Source organism: Balaenoptera physalus (assembly GCF_965194825.1).
Source record: "Balaenoptera physalus genome assembly, chromosome: 13".
Taxonomy (NCBI): Eukaryota; Metazoa; Chordata; class Mammalia; order Artiodactyla; family Balaenopteridae; genus Balaenoptera; species Balaenoptera physalus.
The window spans coordinates 74,567,123-74,594,794 of record NC_138892.1 but is presented as its reverse complement, the minus strand read 5'-3'; the positions used below and the strand labels follow the sequence as shown (position 1 = coordinate 74,594,794).

The following is a 27,672-nucleotide window of genomic DNA, read 5'->3' as shown; positions in this document are numbered from 1 at the left end:
ATACTACTACTTTTTACAAAACATTTAGTAAGTACCAGTAGTATAAGGGTTTACATATATTATCTTATTTAATTCTCACAACAAACGTATGAGGTAGGTCACTTTCTCTTATTGAGCCCCTGTAGACTTTGAATATAACAATATTTCCTGGAGTTCCTATAGACATTGAATATAAAGTATTTTCAGTCATAATAATCTAAGGAAGGGGATGAAAATTCTGGAACATGGTTGGCAGTATTTTTCACCAGCATTAACCAATTTGTACTGAGTCATCCTCACTAATATCCAGCTGCTGCTTCTGAGATGCAGTATTTATTATAATTCTAAAGGTTACATTAAAAAGCAGCAAAGGGACTTCCCTGCTGGCACAGTGGTTAAGAATCCGCCTGCCAATGCAGGGGACATGGCTTTGAGCCTTGGTCCGGGAAGATCCCACATGCCGCGGAGCAGCTAAGCCCATACGCCACAACTACTGAGCCCACGTGCTGCAACTACTGAAGCCCGCGTGCCTAGAGCCTGTGCTCCGCAACAAGAGAAGCCATGGCAATGAGAATGAGAAGCCTGCGCACTGCAACAAAGAGTAGCCCCCACTCACCGCAACTAGAGAAAGCCCAAGCGCAGCAACAAAGACCCAACGCAGCCAAAAAATTAAAAAAGAAAAAACAAGCAGCAAAGCTAACAAGCTCATCCAAGGATCAAATTAATAATCTTGGCCTTATTACCATCACACTGAAATCAACTGGACTTACAGATCATCAGTATACACAGCACACAATAACACAATTTCTTCACACCTATTTTTAAATAGAACAAGGTAGACTCCTAATATTGAAACATATAAAATGAAACCACAAAAACGATGTCAAAACGTGCTCAAATTTAAAACTGCAAAATCATCAACAGTCTTTGAGTTACTCTACGTTGAGAGCTGTAGTCACAGAACACATGCAAAGGTAAATAAAATTATGACGAGTTATACTAAGTTAGTACAAAATTAAGAACCAAAGAAAACTAAGGAAACCCTATACTCAAAGACAGGAACTGAATCTGCTACAAAGTTAACAGTCCAATTACACTTATGTAACAAAATAGGTAAGAATATAATTAAGGACAGATGGAATGTTGCCAATCTAATGCCAAGTTGGAAAACTAAAATTCAAAAGTATCATTTTGTAAATTGAGACTTGAAAATGTCACAGATGTCACATCTGAATTAACCTTAAGTGGCAGGCCAAATAACTAGGAATGAAATCTGTAATCTCATGTTTTATCAGCAGTGGACAACTTCCATTTTACGGCAGGACAGATGCAGACACATTACCAACAGGCTGCTCAAACAAAATTGTTTTGTGTTGAATTAGGTGAACACAAGCAAATTAAAACACTTTAGATATGCACTGATTTTCAGGTTCAAGTTTCATGGTTATAGATCTGTTTTTGATTTACTTTACCATCAGTGGCTTAGACTAATGTGTTGAGTGAAAGTGTATTATACTAATACATTATTTATGTTGCTATAGATATAACTGAAAAATTAAAAATTTTATTATCAATACATCTTTTTCTGAAAAGCATCCTCAGTACCATAACATTTAATCATATATTCTGGGTAAGAAGCACTACCCTCCCTCTTCAATTCCAAGAAATAGTCATTTGTAGACTTTGTGCTCATCAGTGGAAATGAAAGTGTTACCAAGAAACATAAGACACTGCACAACTCTTAGAAAATGAAATTAACATCCTTATTAGACAGTAAAGGCTTGACAATTAAATTACTGTTTGATATATGGAATTTAATAGAAACTGAATTGAATTAATGAAATAAGGCAGATGATGTGTAATATTTAGCATGTTAACTCAAAATGCCCTCTTTAATATAAAGACATGGAAAAATTCTTATCCTTTATAAAGTAGTAAATATCAGGCTATAAAAGTGTATACACATTGCAGCAATTTAAAAAAAATGTAAGTACACATATGAAAAGATTAAAAATAAATATACAAAATGCTAGTAGTAATTATATCATGGTGGTAAACAATGATTGATTGCTTTTCTCATCTTTTCCCAGATACTTCTTCTAATTTGATTACATTATTTCAATAACAGAAAAAAAATCAAATAAAAATAACTTATGAAATTAAAAGCTGATTTTGGAGACAGACTATGCTTGCAAGATCTATTTTCTGCTTCTAAGTATCAGCCTTCTTTTAAAATGCTTTCAGCTAAGTTTTCACATACATCTATCAATGAACTCTGCAGGAACATTGCCCATCAGCTCTAGGTGCCAGAAAAAAATTTTATAGAAAATGTAAATAAATTTTTTAAATTCTGTGTTTTTATTACTTCTAGTCTTTTTACTCAGTTTCCTCCTTACAATGCTCTTTAATCCACAACTTGGTTTAGTGTATTGTTGCCAAGGTTGATGAGACACAGCAAGGAAAGCATTAGCAACATTTTCAAAAATCTGGTGCAAGCCAATTCAGAAGGAAAATTCACACTATTATTAACCAATTTAGTCATCATTGTCTTACATCAGGTTAAGCAACTAATGGAAAATATAACAATATTATTGTTAATCTCACAAAGTATATAGTAGTAACTTTACAAACACTAAAAACCATACCAACTGAAAGTCTTGTGTGAGAAGAGAAAGGAAAGAATAAAAATGGTGGATTTTACTAAACTATATAAAAAGGAATTTGGTAAGATAGAGAAGGATAGTATGTGATTTACATGTTGAAAACAAAATGAGAACTAGGAGACTGGGTAAAGTAAGGTTTTTGGAAGTATTTATATGCATTTTTTTGTTACATTCATAGTGGTGTAAGTAATAGGCACTCAAAAAGCAAGAGAACAGACATAACACCTATAAAGTACCTTGCAAATTCAAGTTATGGCTTACATATTAGAGAATGACTAATCTAATTGCTAGAGTTTGGAATATAACCAATATATTCATCATTGGTTATATATCAAACTCATCTCTAATAGTATTACTGCCTGTGTTTGTGTAAAAACCATTTTCCATATGCTTTCCCACGGCTGTCTCTGTTGTTCTTTTCCCGAGTCCACTGAGGTAGGTGGATAACTATATACAAAGCCAAGTTTATCATTGGTAAGACCAAAACAGTTTTCTAATCATCCAATGTTCGTTCTATTATATCACATCGTTTCCAATTGCTTTAATGCCTCCAACTTATGTGATTCCAGTACACAATAGACATTCAATAATTATGTAATAAATGAATGAATTTTGATCTAAAAAAGTAAATTAACATTATAAGGCATACAACTGAGGGTAGAGGTGCCCTATGCCTCATTAGTACACCATGTGATCAACATACCACATCATAATAATTAACTACAGCTTGACCCTCTCCAGGGTTTCTTATTCCTATTTGCTGAAAGAAAAAGTCTCTTATTTATTCTATGTAGCTGTGTCAAATAATGTGAATGTCTACTCTGAAAAAATATAATTCATTCATCCTACTCAGAAGAACTGATATTGTCATGCCTAAGTGATAAACAAGCTCCCCCAAATTGAGAATAAGGTCAAATCCAATCTCGAAAACTAAAATTTTACTACATACTAAGAGATCCAAAGAGTAGGGAATAAACTTTAAGCTGTCCTTGATTTAGCCCCTGGGTGGGTTCATGATGCCCACCTCTCTAAAACCAAGTTTGAAAAATTTCTTGGTTTCCTTGCTCTAAATAGTACCCAAGTAAGTTAGACTGGGGTTAAATTCTGAATGACCTTCATTCCAAATCTGGACATGTAGATATCAGCTTGTTTCAATTCAATAACCCCAATGTCCTTCAAATGTTCTATTGTAATAGTGCTGTCAGTATATTATCACCTTCTTTTTAAAAAATGTCAAATATTCTCTCAGTTTGAGGGACATTTCAAGCTGAACAGTGAAAATCATAATATTATGTATACCTCTCCCACTGGAATTTGAGAGAGAGAGAGAGAGAATCACATACAGAAGGTCTGTGGCCCCAAAAGGCAGAAATTTCCCTGCATGAAGTCTAGAAAAGCTTCAAGTAGAGGTAGGATTTAGGATATTTTTTGGATGACAGGCCTCCAGTATGGCCAAAATGTGTTGTATCCTTTACTTCCTTCTAAAATAAGGATAGGAGGGACTGAGACGTTATATAAAAGTTTAAGAACCACCTTTCTAGTGAAGTAATACTCAAAAGTGTTTTTTTTTAAACCACTCAGATTTCTACCTCCAGCTCCATTTCCAGATCCCAATAAATATACCACACTGACCATACCCTACCTCGACCCTTCCCCACCCTCCAGCCATCCCTCCACAGTGAGGCTGCCATTATTACTGGAATGTGCTATAACCCTCAAATCTGTTGGGGTAGGAAAAAAAAAAAGTTTTAAGAACCAAGGTGAGGGGAGAGGGAGAAGGCCACATGTTCCAGGGCTAGCATTCACAAAATCCTCCTATTTACATAATTAATACTATTTCCAAATTAAGCTACACAGACATTGTATTTCCATGGTGGTTGTTAAAGCATTAATATGTTATATGTATATGTTGAAAATAGTCTATATTATTTTTATAACCTAGTTCTGGCATTTCTTCACATTTTAATATAATAGGAACCTCAAAATATAGACCTGGATTTCTACTCCAGGGATCCCTCTCTCTCTACCTCTTAAGAGGTTCTTTTTAGAATCACTGGTCTAGTTTCTAGAATTGAAGCAATCACAAAGCCAAAATAATGGGCACTGAGATTGGGAGCACTCACTGAAATGTCAAATTAAACTTTTAAAGGGAGCACTTAAGGGATTAAAACTGTAGTTCATAAAATATAAATTTATTCTATGTCTGAGATGTCTGCCAGCAAAACATGAAGTCCTAGAAAATCCACAGCAACAGTCAATGGAAGACTTGAGCTGCTAGTTGTGGAACTTCAAGCAATTCCCTCAACTGCTCAGTGTCTCTATTACCTCAATCATCTTAAAGAAGGGGCCTCAACAAGCTAGTCCCTTCAAGGTCCCTTTCAGTTTTAAAATCCCTTTTAAATCCAATAATTATAGAGGTACTAAAAGTTATGTTCAATTATATAAATGTCTAATAATTTCAGAAAAACTAAGAACAAAGGAACCTCAAATATAATTCTTAAACATTAAGAAATATCTTATAATTGTAGGATGTCATCAAAATGGTCCCCTTTGGCTTGTCTGTCATTTGCTTCAAATAAAGCCCGAGCCACAAGAAAACTATTTTAACACCCTGAGAAGATTAAATAGTTAATCCACTGGGAAACCAAGTTCAAAGACAGAATTCAGAAATCCGCTCTCCAGAGAGAAGTATTGAAACTAAAAAACATCCATTTTATTTTTAATAAAATTATTCTAATGATACACTGAATACAAATTATGTCATCTAGCATGCATTTTCATTGATGTATTTTCCTTCCTAATCTGAAACTTAGATAAAAGTAATGTCTAATGTTGACAGAAAATAACCATTTATAAGTCAGGGTCACACAGGGAAGCTGTAACATGTCTTGCGGGAAAACATCCATAATAAGGGATATTCCAAGTTCACTTCTTTGAGGAGAAATGGATGAGAACTGGAAGATTGGGCAGATTATGAAATTAACTACCAAGATAATTTCTGCTTTCATGGTTTCACTAACCTGGAATTTCTAGAGCATCATTTACTACCCCATAATTATGCACCAAAATATTAACTAATTAGCAGGTAAGAGCTCAAGAGGTAGTAATAAATAGACATGAAATCTGAACTTCTGTGGAGTTCCAAATGACAATCAGACCTACCACACTATAAATTTAATAAACCTTATCTGAAGAAAAAGTATCAGTTCATATTTAAATAAATAACTTCATTGACTTTCAGCTCACATCATCTACAAGCTCTTTAGTCTCCTCTCTTTCATTTCCCTTACTTTATGATCCAAATACAAAGACATACAAGTAGGGCATACATGTTATATCATACATACAAAGATAGAAATAATATCCTTCTAATGCACAGGCTTTGGAGTTCAATTTTTGTATGAAATATGCTTGGATGTAGGGCATATTTTTTGTTTTTTAAATCACTGTTCTGGAGGAATATATGAACTAAAAAAATGCTATTAAAAAAATAAGAGATAAATAAAAACTAAACTGCAACAATTGTCTTTAATTTCTAGTTTGTGCTGTTGATATGTTTTGTGTTAGGTCCTACATAGTTTGTGCATTTAAAAAGAGCCTCACACTGCTAGGTCTAAGCTCCATGAAAGCAGGGACCATGTCTGTCATGTATGTCGTGTACCCTCAGAGGTAGGAAAGTGTCCAGCACATAGTAGGCACATGATAAATGTCTGATGCATGAAGAAAGGAATAAACAAATGACCAACAGCAGATAACCACCTGTTTCCATGAAACATTTGTAAAAGACTTGCTCATCTGCCTCTACATTCTCTAAACATTAAATTGTTTCAAATAATTTACCTCATGTGTATATTCGTGTTTCAGCTTGAAAGATCCTTATTACATTGAAACTAGTATGTGAAATATTGGGTTGGCCAAACAGTTTGCTAGGGTTTTCCCATAACATCTTATGGAAAAACCCAAATGAATTGTTTGGCCAACCCAATATTTTGAAAACATTTGGAAATATTTTTAAGAACAGAGAAACAGGTACCAGAAGCCTGAGTTTGAGTTCCAATTCTGGTATTTAGTGGCTGAGAAACCTTGAAAAGGTCACCTAGTATCTTTGAGACTCACTTTTTCATCTGTATAAGGGGGATAGTATCTATCCAGCCTACCTCATAGTGTTTTAATGTAGATTAAATAAAATACTGCATATTTGTATTACAGCCAGAACTGGACAAAGAGACCACAAAAGTCTAAATGTTTCCTCTTAAGTAACAACAGTACCCATGATAAACATATTGTGGGAAAGTCAAGTTTGAAATGTTAAAATAGGTCCTTCCTGTCAATATAGAGGCACCGTTAGTACCAACAGTTTGGCTAACGACAAAAAAGTCACATATTTAACAGACTGCATACGGAAAAGTTCTTATAACCCTTACCTTTACACTGCCATCTCAGCATGAGGGAAAAGAAAAGTTCAGGGAGGTCACATTGCAAATCAGTGAGCCAGTGGCAGACCCAAAACAGAGCTTTTGACTATCCAGTCAGCACTTAAGCTAGCTGAGCAATGCCACTTCTTAAAAGTGCTGTAGTAAGGTAAAAACACAGCAAATTAGACAACATTACACACTAATCCAAACTCACTGTCAAGGATATGTCCTGTTCTCTGCCAAAGCCAAGAAAAAAATTGTAGCTCACAACCACGTATAGACAATGACATGAAAACACAATGGTCCTTTCTGTATCTCCATTTTCTTTCAGCTCTTGACATATTTTGCAAGCTAAAATTCTTGGGGAAAATGTTTCAAATGTTACATCAGCATTCAGACATAGTGGGAAAAAGGGAAAGTGTGAGCTGCCCATTCCCCTCGCTTGGCCCCACGGTAGGCGCCTTGCAACAAACACTGTACTTTCTTTCCTTCACCACATCATTTCATAAAGTCTTAGATTTAGAATTCAAAATGTTTGAGTTTACTATTTTAAGTTAACTGAATGGTTCAATTCAGTATACTACTTAGATAATAAAAATAGAATATACACTAATAATTGCTCACTTTTGTAGGTGACATTTATGAACTTACTACATTTTCTAGGAAGTCAGCTATCATCAATCTACTATCGATAACTTTCTACACCTATGCACCCAGAGGGAAAAAATGTTGCTGTTAAATCAAATCTTACATGTACATATGTGCATAGATATGTGCGTATGTGTATATATAACCACTCTAAAAACAGACACCCAATATTTTGGTATTTTCTTGATCTACAGAAAATACCAGATCTATGATGTGGTGGCTATGAACATTTTTATTCTATACTTCTTCCTCACATTTTTTTAAACTATAGAGCAGCACTATCCAATAAAAATATAATGGTAGCAACATTATATTTAATTTTAAATTTCTGGTAGCCACATTTTAAAAAAGGAAAAAGAGATAGATGAAATTAATTTTAATATTTTATTTAACTCAACATATCAAAACACTATCATTTTAACATGTAATATAAAGATTGATATATTTTTCATACTGTTTTTAAAATCATATATATATATGATTTATGAATATTTATATATTACACAGGCAATACATGTCAGTTAGGAGGCTCAATTTTCATCAGAAATACTTTATAAGTATTTACATTTCATAAACTTTACAGATAAAAAATAGGTCCACATAGCCACATTGTTCCAAGCACACCTAGAAGTTTTCCAAAAACTAAATGGACAGCTTTTAAATTTAATTAAAATTAAATAAAAATTAAAATTTAGTTTCTCAGTTGTGTTGAAACCAAGCAGGACCCTGCAGGGTCTTCCCGGGGACAGACACCCCTCCCCATGTCCCTGGCCTCTTGTTTGTAGAAAAGCTTTAGCCTCCTAGGCCTTTCCCAAGTTCCAAAGAGCATATTTAATCAGAGTAATGCAGACACAAAGGAAAACAGTCAAGCAAGACAAAATAATAATAGTTTTATTTTTATTAAAACAAAGTCAAGGGCCCTTAGTTCCTCAAGGGCTATAGATAATATTCTGAGCCATATCCCTGAGTGGTTTTACAGATACTAAAGCCCCCACCAGGTGGAGGAAGTTAACTGCATGCTGACCACAAGCAGGTAGACCCCAGGCCAGTTGGAACCAGAAGGTTGATGATGTTAACTCCTGAAATACCACCCTGTTACCTCACCACCAACCAATCAGAAAGATATCCACAACTGATCACACACCCTGAGACCCTCTCCCTCACCTTGCCTTTAAACACCCTTCCCTGAAAGCCATCAGGGACTCTGGGTCTTTTGAGCATGAGCTGCCCATTCTCCTTGCTTGGCCCCACAGTGGGTACGCCTTGCAATAAGCTGTGCTTTACTTCACCACAACCTGGTGTCAGTAAATTGGCTTTGCTGTGCACTGGGAGAGTGGAACTAGGTTTGGTTCAATTACAGCATTAATCATAATTCAAGTGCTCGATAGTCACATGGGGTTGGATAGCGGGAGAGGGAGGGTGATCTGAATCCATACCTACCACAATGAAAGATACCCTACAGAACACCTCAGATATACTCTGCCAAAAGGCATTTTCAGAAACTGAATTTAAAATGTTCTTCCTAAATGAAAAACTTTCTGTTTAACTTCTTTTCCCCAAAGCTTTATATGACCCATGCTCTTATTTTGAGAAACCTAAAATAGAGTCATCAGCTTTAACATACTGATAAGTCTCCATATCTAATTAAGCACAAGAACCTCTAGGACACAGTGCATTTACATAAGTAGAGTCAACTCTTTATTATTTGTTATTACATTATTCATTGAAGGGGAAAAGTAAGTCAAGTGCTCTGATCATTTGTGTCTATGTGTTGATTTATTTATCCTGCTGATGAAGTCTATCACAAACTGGAAGGTAAGACTGGAGGTCATTGGAAAGATTAAAAAATCGGAGGAAATAGTTTAGGTAAGTTCAGGTTCCCCCTTTCTGAGCTCTACCTTTTCTAGGAATATCGAGGTATGAATATCCTGTCAAAGTCATTCATTTGTAATTAAATTAGTTCAGAACCAGGAAGAGGCAAGTGACCTTAAGCTAAGTAAAGTTTTGCGAAGCATGTTCTTGCCTCTTACCTATGTAGATTTAATGGTTAAGAACTTGAGCTCTAGAGTCAAGCTGTCTGGGTTAGAACTCTGTTTCTGCCACTTGCTACCAGTTTAACTTGGGGAAGGTTACCAAATCTTTCTGTGTCTCACCTATAAAATGGCCATAATAATAACAGGACCTAAGTCAAAGATTGTTATGATGAATAAATGCAATTTCACAGGATGTAAAACATCTTAACACACAGCACTGACCCTGGCACATACTATGTGTCCAATCATTATTGCTATTTTTAGCTCAGAAATTAGGACAAAAGAGACGGGATTTTATGTTCAATAAATATTTGTTTTAAATGAAAACATATGTCCATACACTTTATAAATGCCAAAGTGCTATATAAGCTATTTTTATCCTATGCAAAGTTTAGAGAGTCAATCTATTCAGACAATGTATTTAATGGAAAAAAAAAAAAAAGATCCTCACAATGTGGCTTACTTTACGTGTTTTTATAAAGCCTTTCCCCAACAAACAGACCCACACATATTCCCTTAAAAAAGTGCTAACATGCATACCAAAACCAAGTATAAGTTATTTATCTGTCAACATCACTTTAGGGTGATTCATGACTCTGTTCACCTCCACTGCAAGCAGCGTCAGTTTTAAAAGCATGGTCAATAAACTGCCCTGTGATATTCTAGAGAATTCACAGATTAAAAAAATATTAACTCTCTAACAACAGTTTCTCTGACAGCCAATTTTCTTTTTTTTTTTTTGTTTTCATTACTATTTTATGCTCCTTCTTTACCCTCCTTGACCAGACCTGCTAATTAACAAAACTGCATCTTACTGGGTTTCCTCTTTTTCTCTCCCCTTCATCTGTCAGGTACAGTCACTAATAAGCATTAAAAGGCCAAAAGAGAGGTAGTAGCAGTAAACAGGAGAAACTAATCCAGCAATTAGATAAGTAGCCCTAGAATAACCAAGAAGGCCAAATTAAAGCTTCAAAAGCTTTATAACAGGTGGTTCTAAACAGTCATAAAACAGTCACCTCCATGGGTGGTCATCCCCTGGTCTGTAAAGGGAATGAAAAAATAATCTTTAAAATTCATTTTATTCTTTAGATGATTAAAGAGACAAAGTATATATAAAACTACCATTTCTATACCTAACCAAGATTTGTCACTAAAATAGCTATAGAAATACTGACATGATAGGATTTTAAGAATAACTTTTCAGAAAGACTAGAAGGGTAGAAAATTTTTTAAAATAATTTCTCAGAGGACAGATTATTTTTATAAATCTTTAATGTATACATAAAGAGAAATTAATTCACAGACTGTAAGAGCTATAAAAGCAACGCCACTTACTCTACCATGAATGCTTCATTAATATTTCAGCGATGATGTTGCAATTTTCCATGAGCAACTGTCAGAGCTCTGCTTCTTGATATGTATCAACAATCCAAATTACATTCAATACTCGGGTATCTGTCCTTGACCAAATTACAATGTTGATGTATCTAGTATTTCAAAACTCTCACCCAGGCATATGTAATTTTACATTGTAACCATCCTGCTGAACCTCAGTATGTTTCTTTTTCACCCAGTCACCCATTTAACCCTTACACTTGCTGAGGAGTTTTCTTCCTTCTACAGACCTAGCACCAGGGAATTTTCCCTTAAATATAATATCCCTTCCAACGCCAGAAATGTCTTCAATACCCACACGCTGGTGCTAGCTAGTCCCCGCCGGTGCTTAACGAGACGTCCATTTGCACAGAAATCTAGACCCCCACCGTTGTAAGGCTTTGTCTCCTGTCTCCGAAGGCCGGAGTTGCAGGTACACGTAAAGACAGTCACGCTACAAATATAAGAGCACCACAGCCCAGGAGAGCGGCAGCTCCTCCGGGCAAAGCCAGACAGGCGATCGCCCGAGGCGGCCGAACCTGAGGCAACTGTTCCTCGGGGGCACGACCCGGCGGGGACGGGCGGCGACGGCTTCTCCGCCTAGAGGAGTCAGGCGCCCCCGGGACCAGGCGCCGCGCAGCCGCCCGTCACCTGCAAACTCCCGGGGCCCGAGGCGAGAGGCTTCCCAGCCAGCACTCGGCCGCGCGCGCCAGGCCGGCGGAGACCCGCCGCCTCCGTTTCCAGAGCCGCCGGGCCCCCGCCGGACCACCTCTCAGGTCTCCGCAGCGCGGCGGCCGGTGCCCCGGGCCAGAGCAGATCCTCGCCGCGCCCGCAGCCCGCCCGCCGCCTCGTCCGTCCTCACCTGACAGCCACCCGCACAGAGCTCTCGTCCGGGGCGCCCCACATGCCGGCGGCAAGCGACAGCCGGGCCCCTGGGCCTCCGCACCGCAGAACTGAGGCGCCGCCGGAGCCGCGGCGGTCGCGCGCAGGAGGCTGGAGCTGCAGGGGGCGGACGGCTCACCTCCGCCGCGCTCCAGCCATGTTGGGCGACTGAATGGAAAGGTGGCGGCGGCGGCGGCGGCGCTGAGGCAGAAGGAGGAGGAGGTGATTCACCGCTCGCGGGTGCCCGCCCCTTCTCCCCAGCTCAGCCCCCAGCACTGGGGCGGAGACGCAGCGCGCTGAATGGCTAGCGCGGCGACGGCGGAGCCAGCAGGCCGCTCAGGGGCCTCCTGCTGGACGGGCGAGTGCGCCCTGCCCCCTCTGATGGGGACGCGGCCTGCGGGCGGACGGGCTGAACGCGCCACACCCGCCCGGGCTCTCCGGGCTGCTGGCCCCGCACTGCGTCAACGGCGGCCTCGCTGCCGGCCCCACCTAGCGCTGCCCAGCCTGCGCCCCGCCCTGCCCTCGGCGGGCACTGCCAGGCGCTGCTGGCCCGGAGGCGCGCGGGGGAGGGATGCCGGCCGCGAGCTGCCCATGCCCCAGGGCGACGAGCCCTGCGCCCCTGCAGGCTCTTCTGTGAGAATGCCGCGGCTAGAGCCCGCCCTGCTGCAGCCTGCCTCTTTTCTAAAAGCAAAGCTTGATTCCCCAGCGCAGCGCCAGCAATCTGCCAGCTGCCGCTCTGGTTCGCCTTTGTTTCCACCCTTAGCTTATTGTCCTCTCTCCAGCTTGGACTCTGACCCCTATCCCCAGCCCCCTATGAACGTTCTCCTTCCCAGGAGTCAGTCATTCATACTAAACCGGCTCCCGGATTTGGCCACTGCCTCTGGGCAGCTGGGTTCTGCAGTCCATCGCCCATTTACCAGCCCGTGTGGGCTATGGAAATGATGGACCCTTGAATGCCCTTCTGTTAAACCATTTGTACACTGGTAAATGAACTGCACCCTGGTACTGCCAAGAGTTCCCAGAACTGAATATCCACCAAGACCTGCTGTGTAGTAAATCCTTCTCAACGGACTTTCTTTCCCTTCTGGCCTTCAAAAAGCACCTCCCAATCCAGGGATTCTATCAACATTGACCCATTGTGGTTTCTGCTTGTGGCTATTGTGCTTCCCCATTCCTTTAGATAGCTCTGTGGAAACAGCCTTTATTAGCTTTGCCACAGAGTATCTTTTGTGGGCTGCCCCATACATTTCTCTAAATTAACATGTGGGTTCCTACAAAATAGTATAATACATTAAATGGCACCATCCAAATAAAGACACTGTCCCAAGTACCTGCAATCTAAAATGGCACACGTAATCATCCTTATCAGCAGAGATACAGCAGCATGGGTCAGAGACAGCAGCACAGATTGGGACAAACAAGAAGTGTTTAATGATTTTAAGTGAAGGCCTATGTGATATATAATTATAGAAGTTTTAAATTTATTCCATCCCTTAACCTCAATACTCCTGAGTCTTAACAGACATAACTAGGAGGTAAAGAGGGTAGAGATGGTGAATACCTTCTGCAGATCAAATTGGTGGCAAAGCTCTCCTGCCCTCTGGAGAACCTCCTCTTCCTCAGTATTTGTCTGTCAGCAAATCAAAACACCATTTCCTCCTTCCCTGGCAGTCCCACATCTGGGTGGATCTGGACTGGCCACCTTGGTTCTCGAATTGATAAAAGCTACAAGGAAGGCAAGTAAAGCCAAGCAAACTTAGCGAGAAAACTAAAGAGAAGTATGTCTAATTTAAGAACTTATTATATTAAAAAAAAATTCTCATTTAGAATAGTACTAGTATATACATGTTTCAGTAGGCGCTGTCAGAAACACAAATGCCACCAGGAGCCAGGCAGGGAATTTAAGTGAGTGGAGCAGGCAGAGTGAGGGCTGTGATAAAATAGAGAACATAGGCTTCTTGCAAAGGCTGTGGCCCTCCTTGGCTCTGGCCAGCTGGAATGCAGACCCAATGCCGCCAAGCTTTTTGTTTGCTTCTATGTTTGTTACTTCTCAAGAAATAGAGAAAAGTCAGACTTTTTTATGTGAAAATTCCTTAGTTTTAAATATCAATAACTAATTCAGCACCATATTTACATACCATGCAAACCAATCAAAATAGGTCTCAGGCCAACTTCAATCCCAAACCATCAGTCTGGAACATCCGGCCAAAACATTAGCACCAATAATAGCTGTGTCTTTGGATACATGTTGCACATGGGTTCAGGAAGTTAGTATAACAATTCAAATTCCTATTGATGACTCAGTATTTTTCTCCCAAATTTCAAAATTTATAAATCAACTGTATATTTTGTATTTACTTCAGATTCCTTATGGCTGCTATAACCCCTTTCTTTATGGCTCACCTAATTAATTAATTATCTTAACTTGAAGAAAATTCTGAGGAAAGAGCTTTTACCATAAGAGCAAAAAATCCTTTCCCCATTATTCACTCAATAAATATTTAATAAGCAGCTGCAATATGCAAACAATGCTGGACACTAGTGATATGGAGAGAATTAAGAGTGTCTTACAGTCTAGTTCAGGGAGACAAATTTGAAAATCCGTAAGTGCAATAATAGAAATTATGACAAGAGTATGATAAATTCCATCTGGAAGGGTGAGGAATTCTTTAGATATAGACCACTCAGGATGATCTCCCTGAGTCCACTCTTGCATCCACACTGCAAAAAAGTGATCTTTTAAAACATAAGTCATTTATGTTATTCCTCTGCCTGAAACTTTCCAATGGCTAACTAAAACAAGTAGAATAAATTCTTGTAGATTTTAAGGCTCTGGCCTCTCCAAACTCTAGCCTTATCTTTTGCCACTCCAAGTTTTAACAACTACTTTTCAGTGAAACTGGCCTTCTTTCTGTTTCTTGAAAACGAATTTTTTTCCTGCCTTAGGACATTCCCACTAACTAGTCCTTCTACCTGGAATGTTCTTTCCCTGAATCTTCCCATAGTTGGCTTCTTTTGGTCTTTTAGGTATCAGCTTAAATGCAATCTCCTCAGAGGGACCTCTCCTGATAATTCAATCTAAAGTAGCACTCCCACAAGGCCAGCTCACATGATTTGCGTGGCCCAGCGCAAAGTAAAAATGCAGTGTCTTATTATGAAAGCAATATAATAATGTAGTTAAAGATACTAAAATAAAAAGTTTTTTCCTTTCTTCTGAGCTCTCCCATTAAACAGTAAGTAAAAACACTATTTAATGTCATTTTCCATAAAGAAAAATTTTAAATTTTAATTATTGGCATAATTTTACCATTCATCTTTTATTGTTCAATGCCAGCTTTAAGTATGAAAAGCACTTAACGCATATGTGGAATTATAAATTATACAATTCCTGTTGTGTAGTGCATACATGCATGTGAATTTGATTCTTAACTGAACCATGGAAGCATTACACAAAACTAACTCAACTGTTTTTATTTTACTTCTTGATATACCTACATTCTACTAACAATTTCTCACCTTTGGCTTGCAGATGAATAAGGAAGAACTGAAAGGAAGAGGAACTACCTTTCCCTGTCTTTCTTTACCTTTTATGTCATCATTTTCAGAGTCAGTGGTTGGCAGCTACAGGGAAGTGTAAATAAGAAATAAGATAGGGTTCTTGTTCAATGTGCTTCTTAGAATGCCATTGCCTTCTTTTACATTTGAAGCAAGTTCTGGTTTGAGGGAAGCATGGCCTCTCAAGGTGTCAGCATCCCTGCTTAGTCAGTCAGAGATGTAACACTTTTACCTCGTACTTGTCCTGGCTTTGAATCTTACTTAACTTCCGTACATCGTGCATCAACCAAGATTCTGTGCTCACAGGGCATCACAAAAGCTATGAGAATGGTGTGCCAAGGAATGAAGGTTATGGGTATTGCACATATGTCCTCTACTTACCCACATGCTCCACTGTCTTATCAGACCTCCTTTACAAAACAAATCCAAAGATAAAATTATTAAGAATTTCAAGACAGTGCTAGCAGGGCATTAAACAAAAGTAGGGTCCCTCTAAGCGCAGGGCCCTGTGTAGCTGCACTGATTGCTCACCCATGAAACCAGCACTGTACCCCCAGTTACTCGCTATCACATCACTATTTTATTTCTTCATAGCCCTTATCACTAACTGGTATCTTCTTGCTTTTTGTTTATTTCTTGTTTATGGTCTGCCTCCCTCCATTTGAATTTGAGTCCTAAGATGGCAGGGATCTTCTCTGTTTTATTCACTGATGTATCTGTAGCTCCTACAACATGTATCTGACACATAGTACAGGTCATTAAATATTAGCTGAGTGACTATGTGAGTTTGGGCAAGATGCTTTTGTATGTAAGTAATGTATTTTCTGCCTTATGGAGTTGTTTTGTAGATTGAGAGCTTTGCTTATCATATGTTAATCACAGCACTAACTCACAAGAAGTACACAATAAAGCTAGCTATAAAAAGAGCTACATACGTATATAATATATAATATAAATACATTTGTAAATATGAATTGTTTTACAAAGCAGGTACTGATGCTTTAGTTGCACCTGTCTAAGGTGTATTTGGGCAAAAGATACATTCTAGCACACCCTAAGCAAGCATCCAAAAGGAAGCTACAACATTCATGAGGGCAACTATCACCAGTTTTTTTTCCCTCTAGGCTATCTACCCCGTGTTTTTTCTGGTTTCCACATTCTAATCAGTCATTAAAAGTTATTTGCTACTTCCTTTTTGCTGCTAGCAGAAAGACTAAAAGAAATAGTACTGATTACAACTCCATATGCAAACAACTGGCTTTGGGAGAGCATGGCTGGACAAATATCTCCTCAGAAATCTTTTTGGGAAAAAACCTTAAGAAAACTAATCCTTAATACCATAATCAGAGATATCAATTTTCCTTCATGATTCATTTTGTTTTATACATTTTCCCTATTAATAACAATGGAAAGCATTTATAGGGCTTTTCCACCATGCCAGTGCAATGTGCTAAGTGACTAGCACGCATTATTTCACTTGATTCTTTCAATGACTCTGGAAAGTGGGTACAATTACTACCTCCATTTTACATGTGAGGAAACAGAAGCCTCCCCAACAACTCTAACTATTAAAATCTTGTCTATATTTCAGGCCCAACTCAAAAATTACCTCTTTCTTCAGACTTTTCCTGATTTCACTCCTCCTCTGGACCAGATGTATGATATTTTCCTTCTGCTAAATCTCCGTTGTACTTCATGTATGTCTTTGTTATTGTTGTAATTATTAGTTTTTAACTCCTCAACTACATCATAAATTCCTAACGGGCAGAATTTGTGGAAAATTCAAGAGTGCAGCCAATGCTTACTTGTATAAGTCAGCGATTACCAGAAGAAGGGCATAGTCAGCGATTACCAGAAGAAGGGCATGCTATGCTTTTATTTCAATACAGAACAAGTTTTCATTGTAGATCATCTGCTGCCCATTGATTATGGTTCTCTGAGAGACTGTTTCCTGACCATAGTGTCTATGAAAAGTGGCGTTCAAACTATCAGGAAGGAAACCAGAACACCTGAGCCCAGCAAATGTAAGCAAGGTTTCATTAATTTTGGAGATGGAGGACATTTTACAATTCTAGTTCACCCCTTTCATTTTACAGATAAGGAGACAGTTCCTGAGAGAACTGACCACCGTACCAGTTTCCCCTCCTCCCAACACACACACATATTACACAGGAAATTAGTAGCAGAGCTAAATAAAAATCCAGGCATCTTGACTCTCTGTTCTGGCCTCTTTGTTCTTCACTGTTAGTTTCACTATACATTTTATTCTTTGGGCTTAGAAAATCTCAGCCTACACTACAAGTGTTTGCATATGAAGAATATATAACTGGAAAGTAACGCAAGGCAAGCTTAAATACTTATAGTAGTAGTTTACCTCATGATAAAAGCAGTTTAACATCTTGTAAATTTATTTTTAATGACATAACATTACTAAAAAATCAAACTTTTAACTATATACACTTTTTTCATTTATGTTTATTTTAAATATTGGTGAGAGTTATTTCTGCGTGGAAAATAAAGGTTTGAATGATTTTTTTCTTTCTTTGTATCCTTCTTGAAAATTTAAAAATACATAAATCACTTTTACAGGAACAGTGAAATTACTCTTTAAAGAGAAAAAAATGGCAGGTAGCTAAACTTCTCTTTATTAACAATAAACAACTAGATAAAGGCTAAATTTCATTGTTCACACTTAAAATCAGAGTTTGAAATCTAAAATTGCATATAAAGTCTTGGTCCTGAGTACCAAATCTAAGAGGAATTCAAAGAATACTCTTCTCTCCAGTACTAGGACTTTTTTTGAGTTTGCAGCATATGTGTATTTGCAGGCAGCTTGATTACCCCCAAAGTACTGGCCCAGTTAATTGCATTCAAATGCAAATTACAGCTATTAAGTCATGCTGGTCTTGAGCCAACATCTCGAGCCAAGCTAGTAAGAGGAGAGTGTTTTTTTCTAACTGGGCAGGACTGAACTTGAGAAGCAGTTTGGGATAGTCTTCCATTAGAACCTCATTCTTTGTGTGGTTTTGTTTTTTAATTTTGGAATATTATAGAACTGAATCACCAAAAGATAATTTTATTAGTTATTTCTAATTGAGAACATTTCACCATTTACTAGCCCATACCCTTATTTATTCATCAATACCGCCTTTCTTTTCCTGTATCTGTTGATTGAAATTCCTGCCTTTGTTTTCTCTTTTCTAAACATTTTCTTTTCTTGTTACCTCCACATGGGTATTTTTCAAATTCTCATGGTTCTGGATACCCTGAAACCAAAAGATTAATGAAGTTCTGGATTTTTCATCCTTATTCTATTTTTAAAAGACCTCCAGCAATTAAAAATATGAAGTTAAGGTTAATTATAATTTATATGACAAATATTTCATCAACTTTTGCAATAAACGTGTGCTTAGCTTTATCTCAATAAAGGTACCCATTTGGTAGAATCAGTGCTTTTTAAGGGAAAACACACAAGTTAAACTTGTAAGATGCTTTACTTAAATCAGTATCTAACTCTGCTCTTACTTCCTTGATTTGATCTGAAAACAGTTATTTCACAGTAGACTCCACCAAGAAAGGCCTCCCAGACAGGAGAAACTGGTGACATTTGTATTTATTTTATGATCCCAAGCCACCTCTTCAATTTTTGCAGAAGTATAAAAGGGAAAAACCATTTCTAATAGGAGAATTGTTGTTACACTTTCTTTTTAGCCCAAAATGAGTATTTAAAGGACTTCTTTCTGCTTCTGACAGTGGCAACAAAGATTAAAAACACAGATATGGACAAAATAAGATGCAATGTGCAGCAAATTAGCAGCAAGCTAAGGGCAGCCCCTAAACACACTTGCTTATGCATACACCACAAAAAAGAAGGTGTGTTTCAATATCAATGAGAAGTAAGGTGGGTAGAATCTAGAAAGCAGAGGAGTTTAGATTGATAAAAGCAGAATATAGGAAACCATTTAGATCTTGTGAGTATAACAGTAGTAAGACAGAAGCAGTATTTTTAAATATGCAAAATAAAATAAAATTTTAAAAAGAATTATGAGTCTGGTCCAAGTCTGTGAGATGAATTTGGGAGACTCAGTCAGGCAACCATATCATACTAAATTAATTATGACATGGTAAGGGCCTAAACTAGGCATCTTAATAGACTATGGTGAAAATGGAGAAGTAGGACTTACAAGTGAAAGACTTCCTTAAGGAAGAATTAACAGGAATTAGCAATATGGGAGAAGAATAAAAGGGGATTAGATATTACATTTACTGTCATTGAAAATGTTCAAGCATAGGCTAGAAAACCACTGCATGAAGAGACCACCAAAAAGATACAAGCATCAACTGGGAGAACAAGGGAGACATGTCAATTAAAGGGCCTCAGAGAGTCCTTCAATTAAATATTGTGAATTTATAAAGTAGTTTTTAAAACTATCGCTAAATACAGGTGTTTATGAAAAGTTAATAGTTTAAGAAAGAAATGGAAAATTTTATTTAAGCCAACATGAGTATTATAACCCAAGAGACAGTCTCTCAGAGAGCTCTGACAACTGAAGTGGTAAAGCGGGAAGCCAGTGTATATGTGATTTTTGCCAAGCGGATACATGCAATCAAGCACACATCTTGGTGCAAGGTCACTGTTATTTGCAAGGAACGTACACCTTAGTTAATGGTTTTAGTGCTTTTCTAAGTATTGGGGAGATGCAAGTTCATAAAATTTTCTCCTGGAAATAGCTAACTATCTGAGGGCCAGTTTTGTCAGTTTTCCCAGAGCACAGAATGTCTCATCCTGATCTTCACCCTGAATTCCTTTCAGGGTGTATTGCCGGTCAGCAACAGCAGTGGCTAATGACTTGATTCTTGTAGAACTGGATGTTGGGCAACATTCTCTATTTTACAATCCCCTCCCTTTCAATCTTAATTTCAACCAAGTTTTGGGAGACATCTCATGACCAATTTGTCCCACTGTGCTAAGAATTCCCAGATCAGGGGAGGATTTCTTTGATAGGCCACTCCATGTGCTAGTCCTAGACTAAGCCCTATTACCAGTAGCCAAAAGCCTCTGGACTAGTCCGCTATGGTCCAGGAAATGGTTCCCTCTCATTCCTACCTCCCATATCTAGAATTACACTATTACAATCACTGATCTTATAGAACTATGTATTTGATCAATAGTTTCAAGTTGTCTAATCATCGTTAATTTTATTTGAGACTCAGTCACACATTTGGTAATGCAATAAACATCAATCTTGTAAAATAGACAGAATACAAGTAATATAGCTAGTAACATTAATATGGTCTAAAGTAAGTATTTAAGCTAAGAACTTCTGTTAGGCGCAGCACAGTATTTCCCCAGGTCATCTGACCAGTCTGTTCTGCACCAATTGATATTTTTAAAGGAAATGACATATTGGCATTGTACATAAAATTCATCAAAGATGTCTGCACATACAAGGCGAGAGATGTGTCATCCTGACCCTTTATATGGTCGAGAAAAGAATGTTATCTTCTGAGGAGTTACATGGCTGGCGCCAGAAGTAGAAAAATCGCTCTTTAAGGTTGAGCATGTATTTCTGCTATTGGGGAGGTCTGGTGAAGACACAAGGCAAGTGCACAATGCACACTAGAGGGGAGGGAGGAGGCCAAAGGGCAAAGAAAATGGTTTATGTTTAAATTTTTCTTGTCTTGCCTTAAAATTTGGATTTTTATTTCATCATAGGCAACTGAGAGAATAATTGTAGTGCTACTAACTAAAACAAGCAAGTTGGGTGGAAGGAAGGGAGAGCTCATTTGGTAGAAGAAAGAGGAAAGAGAAAGTGAATAGTAGAAGGAGATCTTGGGTTGAAACAATGTGACAAAAATAAAGATAGAGACAATGTCAAATGGTGGGTAGAACACAAGCATAAAGGCACTGGAGGAACCAAAGGGAATGAGGACAGAGGAAGAATCAATGGAGCTATCAGTTCAACACAGCTAATTGTAACCATAGAGAGTAGTTTTAGAAGGACAGGGGAAAGGAAAGCTAGGTGTCCAGGGATCTAAGAATTGTTGATAGGAAGCCAAGAGGACAGTTATTCCTTTGAGGAGTTTATAATGAAGATAAAAAAGAATTTGAATTAAATTTTATTCCTACTTATAAGTCATTAAATCAATTCAGTAAGTGTTTTAGTTCTTAAATGACATCATATTTAAAACTACTTTCATCAGCTTATCTCCATTCTACCCCTTATTTCTTTGGCCAAATTCTACCCGATCTTGAAAGTGTTCTTAGACTCTTTTCTTTATGCCCTCACACTTAGCTTAGACCAAAGAGACCTCTTTTATATATTCACAGTGTACATGGGCATAATTAAAATGGTTATTAAATTGTCTTTGAATTTATCTGTTTAAAAATCTCTCCCACTAGATTGTAAGCTCACTATATTTACATCTCCAAATACAATGCATGTTATTTGATACTTAGTAAATATTCACAGATGACTGAAAATCCTTCTTTATTGTTCTTGAATTCCAAATAGCAATTAAGTGTTGGCTGTGCTCTTATTTTTCCTGAGTACTCTCTACATTTAGACCAGTACTTCAGGTGACTGTATTTTGGGCTTCTTTGCAGGCCTTCACTTCCCAGTTTGTAAATTTTGAAGCTCTCAAGTCTTGGTCCAAGGTCCTTTTCCCTTTCTTTTTATACTTTATTCCACTGCTTAAATTCAATCTATACGGTGATTACTAACAATTCATGCAAACATTTACTCAGCAACTATGTTTTGAGTGTCTACAGTGTGCAGAACATGGTTTCAGACACTGGAGATACAGCAGAAAACAAAATGGGCAAAAACTTTTGCCCTATGCAGCTTGCATTTTTAAGAGAGAGAAAGACAATAAGCAATATAAATAAAATGTAATACATGTTTAGTGGTGTTTCATGCTGTAGAAAAAGAGGCTACAGAATGCTCAGGTGGTGGGAATGTTTTGTATTTTAAGGAAAATAATCAGAAAGACTCTCAATAAGATGACATTGAGTAAAGACCTGAAAGAAGCGAAGGAATGAGACATGAGGAAACTAGAAGAATAGCATCCCTGGTAGAGGGAACAGTAAATGCAAAGACCTTCAGGTGAAAACATATCTGACCTTTGTTTAAGGAACAATGAAGTGGCCAATATGGCCAGAGCAAAGTGAACCAGGGAGAAAAGAGTGTGAAATGAGATTAGAGAAGTGGAGGATAGTGATAGAATAAGGAAGAAAAGGCCAGATGATCATCAAATTATTATGTAAGGTAGATCTTGTATGCCACTGAAATTGGTGAGTGAGATAGGATGCCACTGGATCACACTGAGCTAAGTAATGACATAGCTCTCTATGTTTTAATAGGGTCTCTCTGAACAGGGGGTTGAAAATAAACTGAGGGAAGCTAGCTGTGGAATGTGGGAGATGTTTAGGTGGCTATTCCTATAATCTAAGCAAGAAATGATCTGACCAGTAGCAATAGAGGTAATGAGAAGTGATCAGGTTCTGGAGATATACACACACACATACATACATAAGAGTATGCGTGTACATTCATTAATATTTAATTTTTCATTTTGAAATAATTTTAGGCTTACAAAAAATAGAACAAAGAGTTCCCATATGCTCAGCTCCCTTAATATAATAACTTATATAAATATCCTATAATTATCAAACCAGAACATCAACATTATATAAATATTGGAAATAGTCTATTAAAAAATAAGTCAGAATTTTTAAAAGAACATAAAACTTCAATAAAATTTTTAAAGTGTCTACATACTTTGGTTATCTAATATTAAAATATAGAGGTAGAAATTATATATTTGTAAGACATAAATGAAAGAAAATTATTAACTCTAACTTCAAGCAATTGTCAAAACTATTGCATTTTCTTCCCAAATAGTAACTTTGATTCCAGTCTAACTTCAATTCATTCCACACATCAGTGTCAGAGCACCAGAACAGCTGTCAAATTAGCCTCAAATTCTTTTTATATTGTTAAGATTTTGGAAATATTTATTTGAGTGTTTGGTTAAAAAAATATTTAGTGAACATATAAAATCAAAATACTAATAGTGTAATGTGCTATATACACGTGCATTTTTCTAAAAGAATACTCGGTGCTGGGAAAACTGGACAGCTACAAGTAAAAGAATGAAATTAGAACACTCCCTAACACCATACACAAAAATAAACTCAAAATGGATTAAAGACCTAAGTGTAAGGCCAGGCACTATAAAACTCTTAGAGGAAAACATAGGTAGAACACTCTATGACTTAGATCACAGCAAGATACTTTTTGACCCACCTCCTAGAAAAATGGAAATAAAAACAAAAATAAACAAATGGGACCTAATGAAACAAAAGCTTTTGCACAGCAAAAGAAACCATAAACAAGAAGAAAAGACAACCCTCAGAATGGGAGAAAATATTTGCAAACAAAGCAACTGACAAAGGATTAATCTCCAAAATATACAAGCAGCTCATGCAGCTCAATATCAAAAAAACAAACAACCCAATCCAAAAATGGGCAGAAGACCTAAATAGACATTTCTCCAAAGAAGATATACAGATTGCCAACAAACACATGAAAGGATGCTCAACATCACTAATCATTAGAGAAATGCAAATCAAAACTACAATGAGGTATCACCTCACACTGGTCAGAATGGCCATCATCAAAAAAATCTACAAACAATAAATGCTGGAGAGGGTGTGGAGAAAAGGGAACCCTCTTGCACTGTTGGTGGGAATGTAAATTGATACAGCCACTATGGAGAACTATATGGAGGTTCCTTAAAAAACTAATAATAGAACTACCATACGACCCAGCAATCCCACTATTGGCCATATACCCTGAGAAAACCATAATTCAAAAAGAGTCATGTACCACAATGTTCATTGCAGCACTATTTACAATAACCAGGACAGGGAAGCAACCTAAGTGTCCATCGACAGATGAATGGATAAAGAAGATGCAGCACATATGTACAATAGAATATTACTCAGCCATAAAAAGAAACGAAATTGAGTTATTTGCAGTGAGGTGGATGGACCTAGAGTCTGTCATACAGAGTGAAGTAAGTCAGAAAGAGAAAAACAAATACCGTATGCTACCACATCTATATGGAATCTAAAAAAAAAAACAGGTTCTGAAGAACCTAGGGGCAGGACAGGAATAAAGTCACAGGCGTAGAAAATAGTCTTGAGGACACGGGGATGGGGAAGTGTAAGCTGGGACGAAGTGAGAGAGTGGCATGGACATATATACACTACCAAACGTAAAATAGATAGCTAGTGGGAAGCAGCCGCATAGCACAAGGAGATCAGCTCGGTGCTTTTTGTCCACCTAGAGGAGTGGGATAGTAAGGGTGGGAGGGAGACGCAAGAGGGAGGGGATATGGGGATATATGTATACGTATAGCTGACTCACTTTGTTATACAGCAGAAACTAATACACCATTGTAAAGCAATTATACTCCAATAAAGATGTTAAAAATAAATAAATAAATAAATAAATAAATAAATAAAAGAATACTCCCCAAAACAATTAGCTTTTACTACTTCTATGAACCTGATAAGAATCCACAGAACAGTGTGGTTTCCAAATTAAAATCAAAGAATAGTTTTATATGTATGTTTCTAAGACACACTATTTGCCATCTCCATACCTGAGATTTCTCTGCCCTTTTCAGAGTTCTCTATCCTCTTAACCATTTAAGCCTCCTTGTTCAAACTTCCACCTTGATCATATCCATAATCCTTGTTCTCTATCAAATCTATTTCTTCTTGCTGTATTCTGTTCTTTCTTTACTATTTGGCTGAAAACTCTACTCATTTGACTGTAATATCCAGCAAAGTATGGGCCATGTGTCTTGTTCACTCTTCTGCGGCCAATGTCTACCATGGTGCAATAGCACAAAGTAGATGCTCAATAAATATTTACTCAACAAAAGGATAAATGAATGCCACTTTCTTCAAGCCCAAACATTAACTAACACAAACTTTACTTAAGGAAAAGCTGCTCTCCATGGAACATAGCTTTATCAATTAAGTTGCAGCACCTTTTACTGCATGTACAGGGTATGCAGACGTGCCCATGGGTTTTATTTTAATCCTGCTATTTTTTAATTTGAGAAACAGCTCAAGAAAATACAAAAGAAGAGGTGGAAAGTCTCATTATGCCAAATATCTCTCATATCCTGAACTGAGAGTTTAGACTCAGAAGCAAATGTTAAATATAAATAAAATTTTATGGGTTTACATAGAAAAAAGCACTCATATGTGCACCATAATGCATTAGTACTTTTTTATGCTTCTCACAACAAAAAGTACTCATTAATGCATATTTGATGCTTTTATTTGGTAACACATAACAATATTGTCTAATTATTTAAAACTTATTTTAATTTCTTAGTTAATCTAAATACTAATTTTTTTTTTAACTGGTGGGTGGAGTGCTTTAAAAATGTCGTGTTTCTACACGCCCAGGCTCTGCACCTCCCATGTGGGACTCCAAGCCTGAGGTGAGGCCAAGGCCAGGACAGCAGTACCAAGGCCATGTGCATGAGACCCCTGCTGCTATCACCATAGTTGTGGTATCCAACATGCATCAGACGCTGGAGGACATGGACTTTGAGAGAAGAATCCAGTTGATAACCTTGAATGACAATGGCCACAATGCTCCATGTCATCCCAGCCATAATTGGCACTATGCTATATGCTACAGAGTGGAGCCAAGTGGTATGCCCAAACACACTGGGGTGTGACTGCCTCCACTGGGCCAATCGCTGTGGGCACACTGAAGTGGCACAGCTTCTGCTTTACCATGGGCTAACCTCTGGGCAGCATGCAGTTGCTGTGAAGTGTCAAGAGAATTTTCATTCCCTCTTTTGAAGCTCAGCCCAGCTCTGAAGTTTGTTTGGGATGAAAAGGAGACTTACTGCCCAGTAATAGTGACTGTTATCAACTGAATATTTGTGTCCCCCTCCAATTTATATATTAAGTCCTAGCCCCCAGTATGATAGTATTCAGAGATGGGACCTTTGGAAGATATTTAGGTTTACATGAGGTCACGAAGTTAGGACCCCCATGATGGGATTAGTGGCCTTATAAAAAAGACATCAGAAAGCATGCTCTCTTTCTCTCCCAATGTGCACAAAGAAGAGATCATGTGAGCATGCAAGAAGGCAGCCATATGGAAGCCAGGAAGAGAGTTCTCACTAGGCACCTAAGTCAGCCAGCATCTTGATCTTGGACTTCCCAACTTCCAGAACTGTGAGAAATAAATTGCTGTTATTTAAGCCTCCCAGTCTGTGGCATTTTGTTATGGCAGCTGAGCTAAGAAAGTGACTGTTAAGACCTGCTTGCCTACTGGATTGCCACTCTCCCTTCTCACACTGCCTTTCAATGGTGCTCACCTGGATGTCCATGTCCCGCCCCATTGTCAGCTTCCAAATGCAGGGTAGAAAACTAAAGCTGAGAAAGAGTTGATCAGATTATCTACTCCTATTTTTTAAGAGGCCACAATAGAGGTAAGAGGCAGATCTAGGGGGGATGTGAAGTACAAGTGATCAAGCCTGGACAGATGACCAAATTCCAGGTTATTCATGTGAAGATGTCTACTCATATGGGAAGAAAAAGTGATAACCATCTCTCATTCTATAGACAAAAATAAATTTCTAGGGTAATAAGTACCCACATAGAAAAACCAAAAGTATGTAGATATTAGATGAAAATGTAAAACATATGACGTAAATCAAAAGCCATGAAGAAAAACCTTGACAGACTTGAATACATAAAAATTTTAAACTACAACAAAAAAGACAACTTAAACAAAATTTTTAAATAAGTAACAACTAAAGAAAAATACTGCTCTGTATTACAAAGGATTAGTATCCAGATTATGTTATATAAAGTTCCTATAAATCATTATAAAAACACACACACAAAATTTACAAATGAGCAAAGGATATGAACTGACCCTTCAGATGAAATAATACCAAAAAAAACCCCAAAAACCCCAAACAGACAAAAACAACAACAAAAACACTACCAACAAAACCAAAAAGAACCACACACACAAAAAGATGCTCACCCTTACTAATAATTAGGAAAATGCA

The 27,672-nt window shown here is 37.7% G+C and overlaps 1 protein-coding gene across 18 annotated transcripts in view; it reads right to left on the bottom strand.

The window, feature by feature from the left end:
* Positions 1 to 12,434, bottom strand: part of KIF21A (kinesin family member 21A) — a 172,279-nt gene extending 159,845 nt beyond the window's left edge. For 7 of the 18 annotated variants that reach the window (XM_082419230.1, XM_082419240.1, XM_082419241.1 and 4 more), the window contains exon 1: positions 11,975 to 12,432. In XM_082419230.1, coding sequence (XP_082275356.1) covers positions 11,975 to 12,018 — 44 coding nt within the window. In that variant the 5' untranslated portion in view covers positions 12,019 to 12,432. Of the gene's footprint in view, positions 1 to 11,974 lie in introns of all 18 variants that reach the window. The other 11 variants (XM_082419244.1, XM_082419236.1, XM_082419237.1 and 8 more) reach the window with 4 other exon arrangements.
* Between the last annotated feature and the right edge of the window lie 15,238 nt (positions 12,435 to 27,672).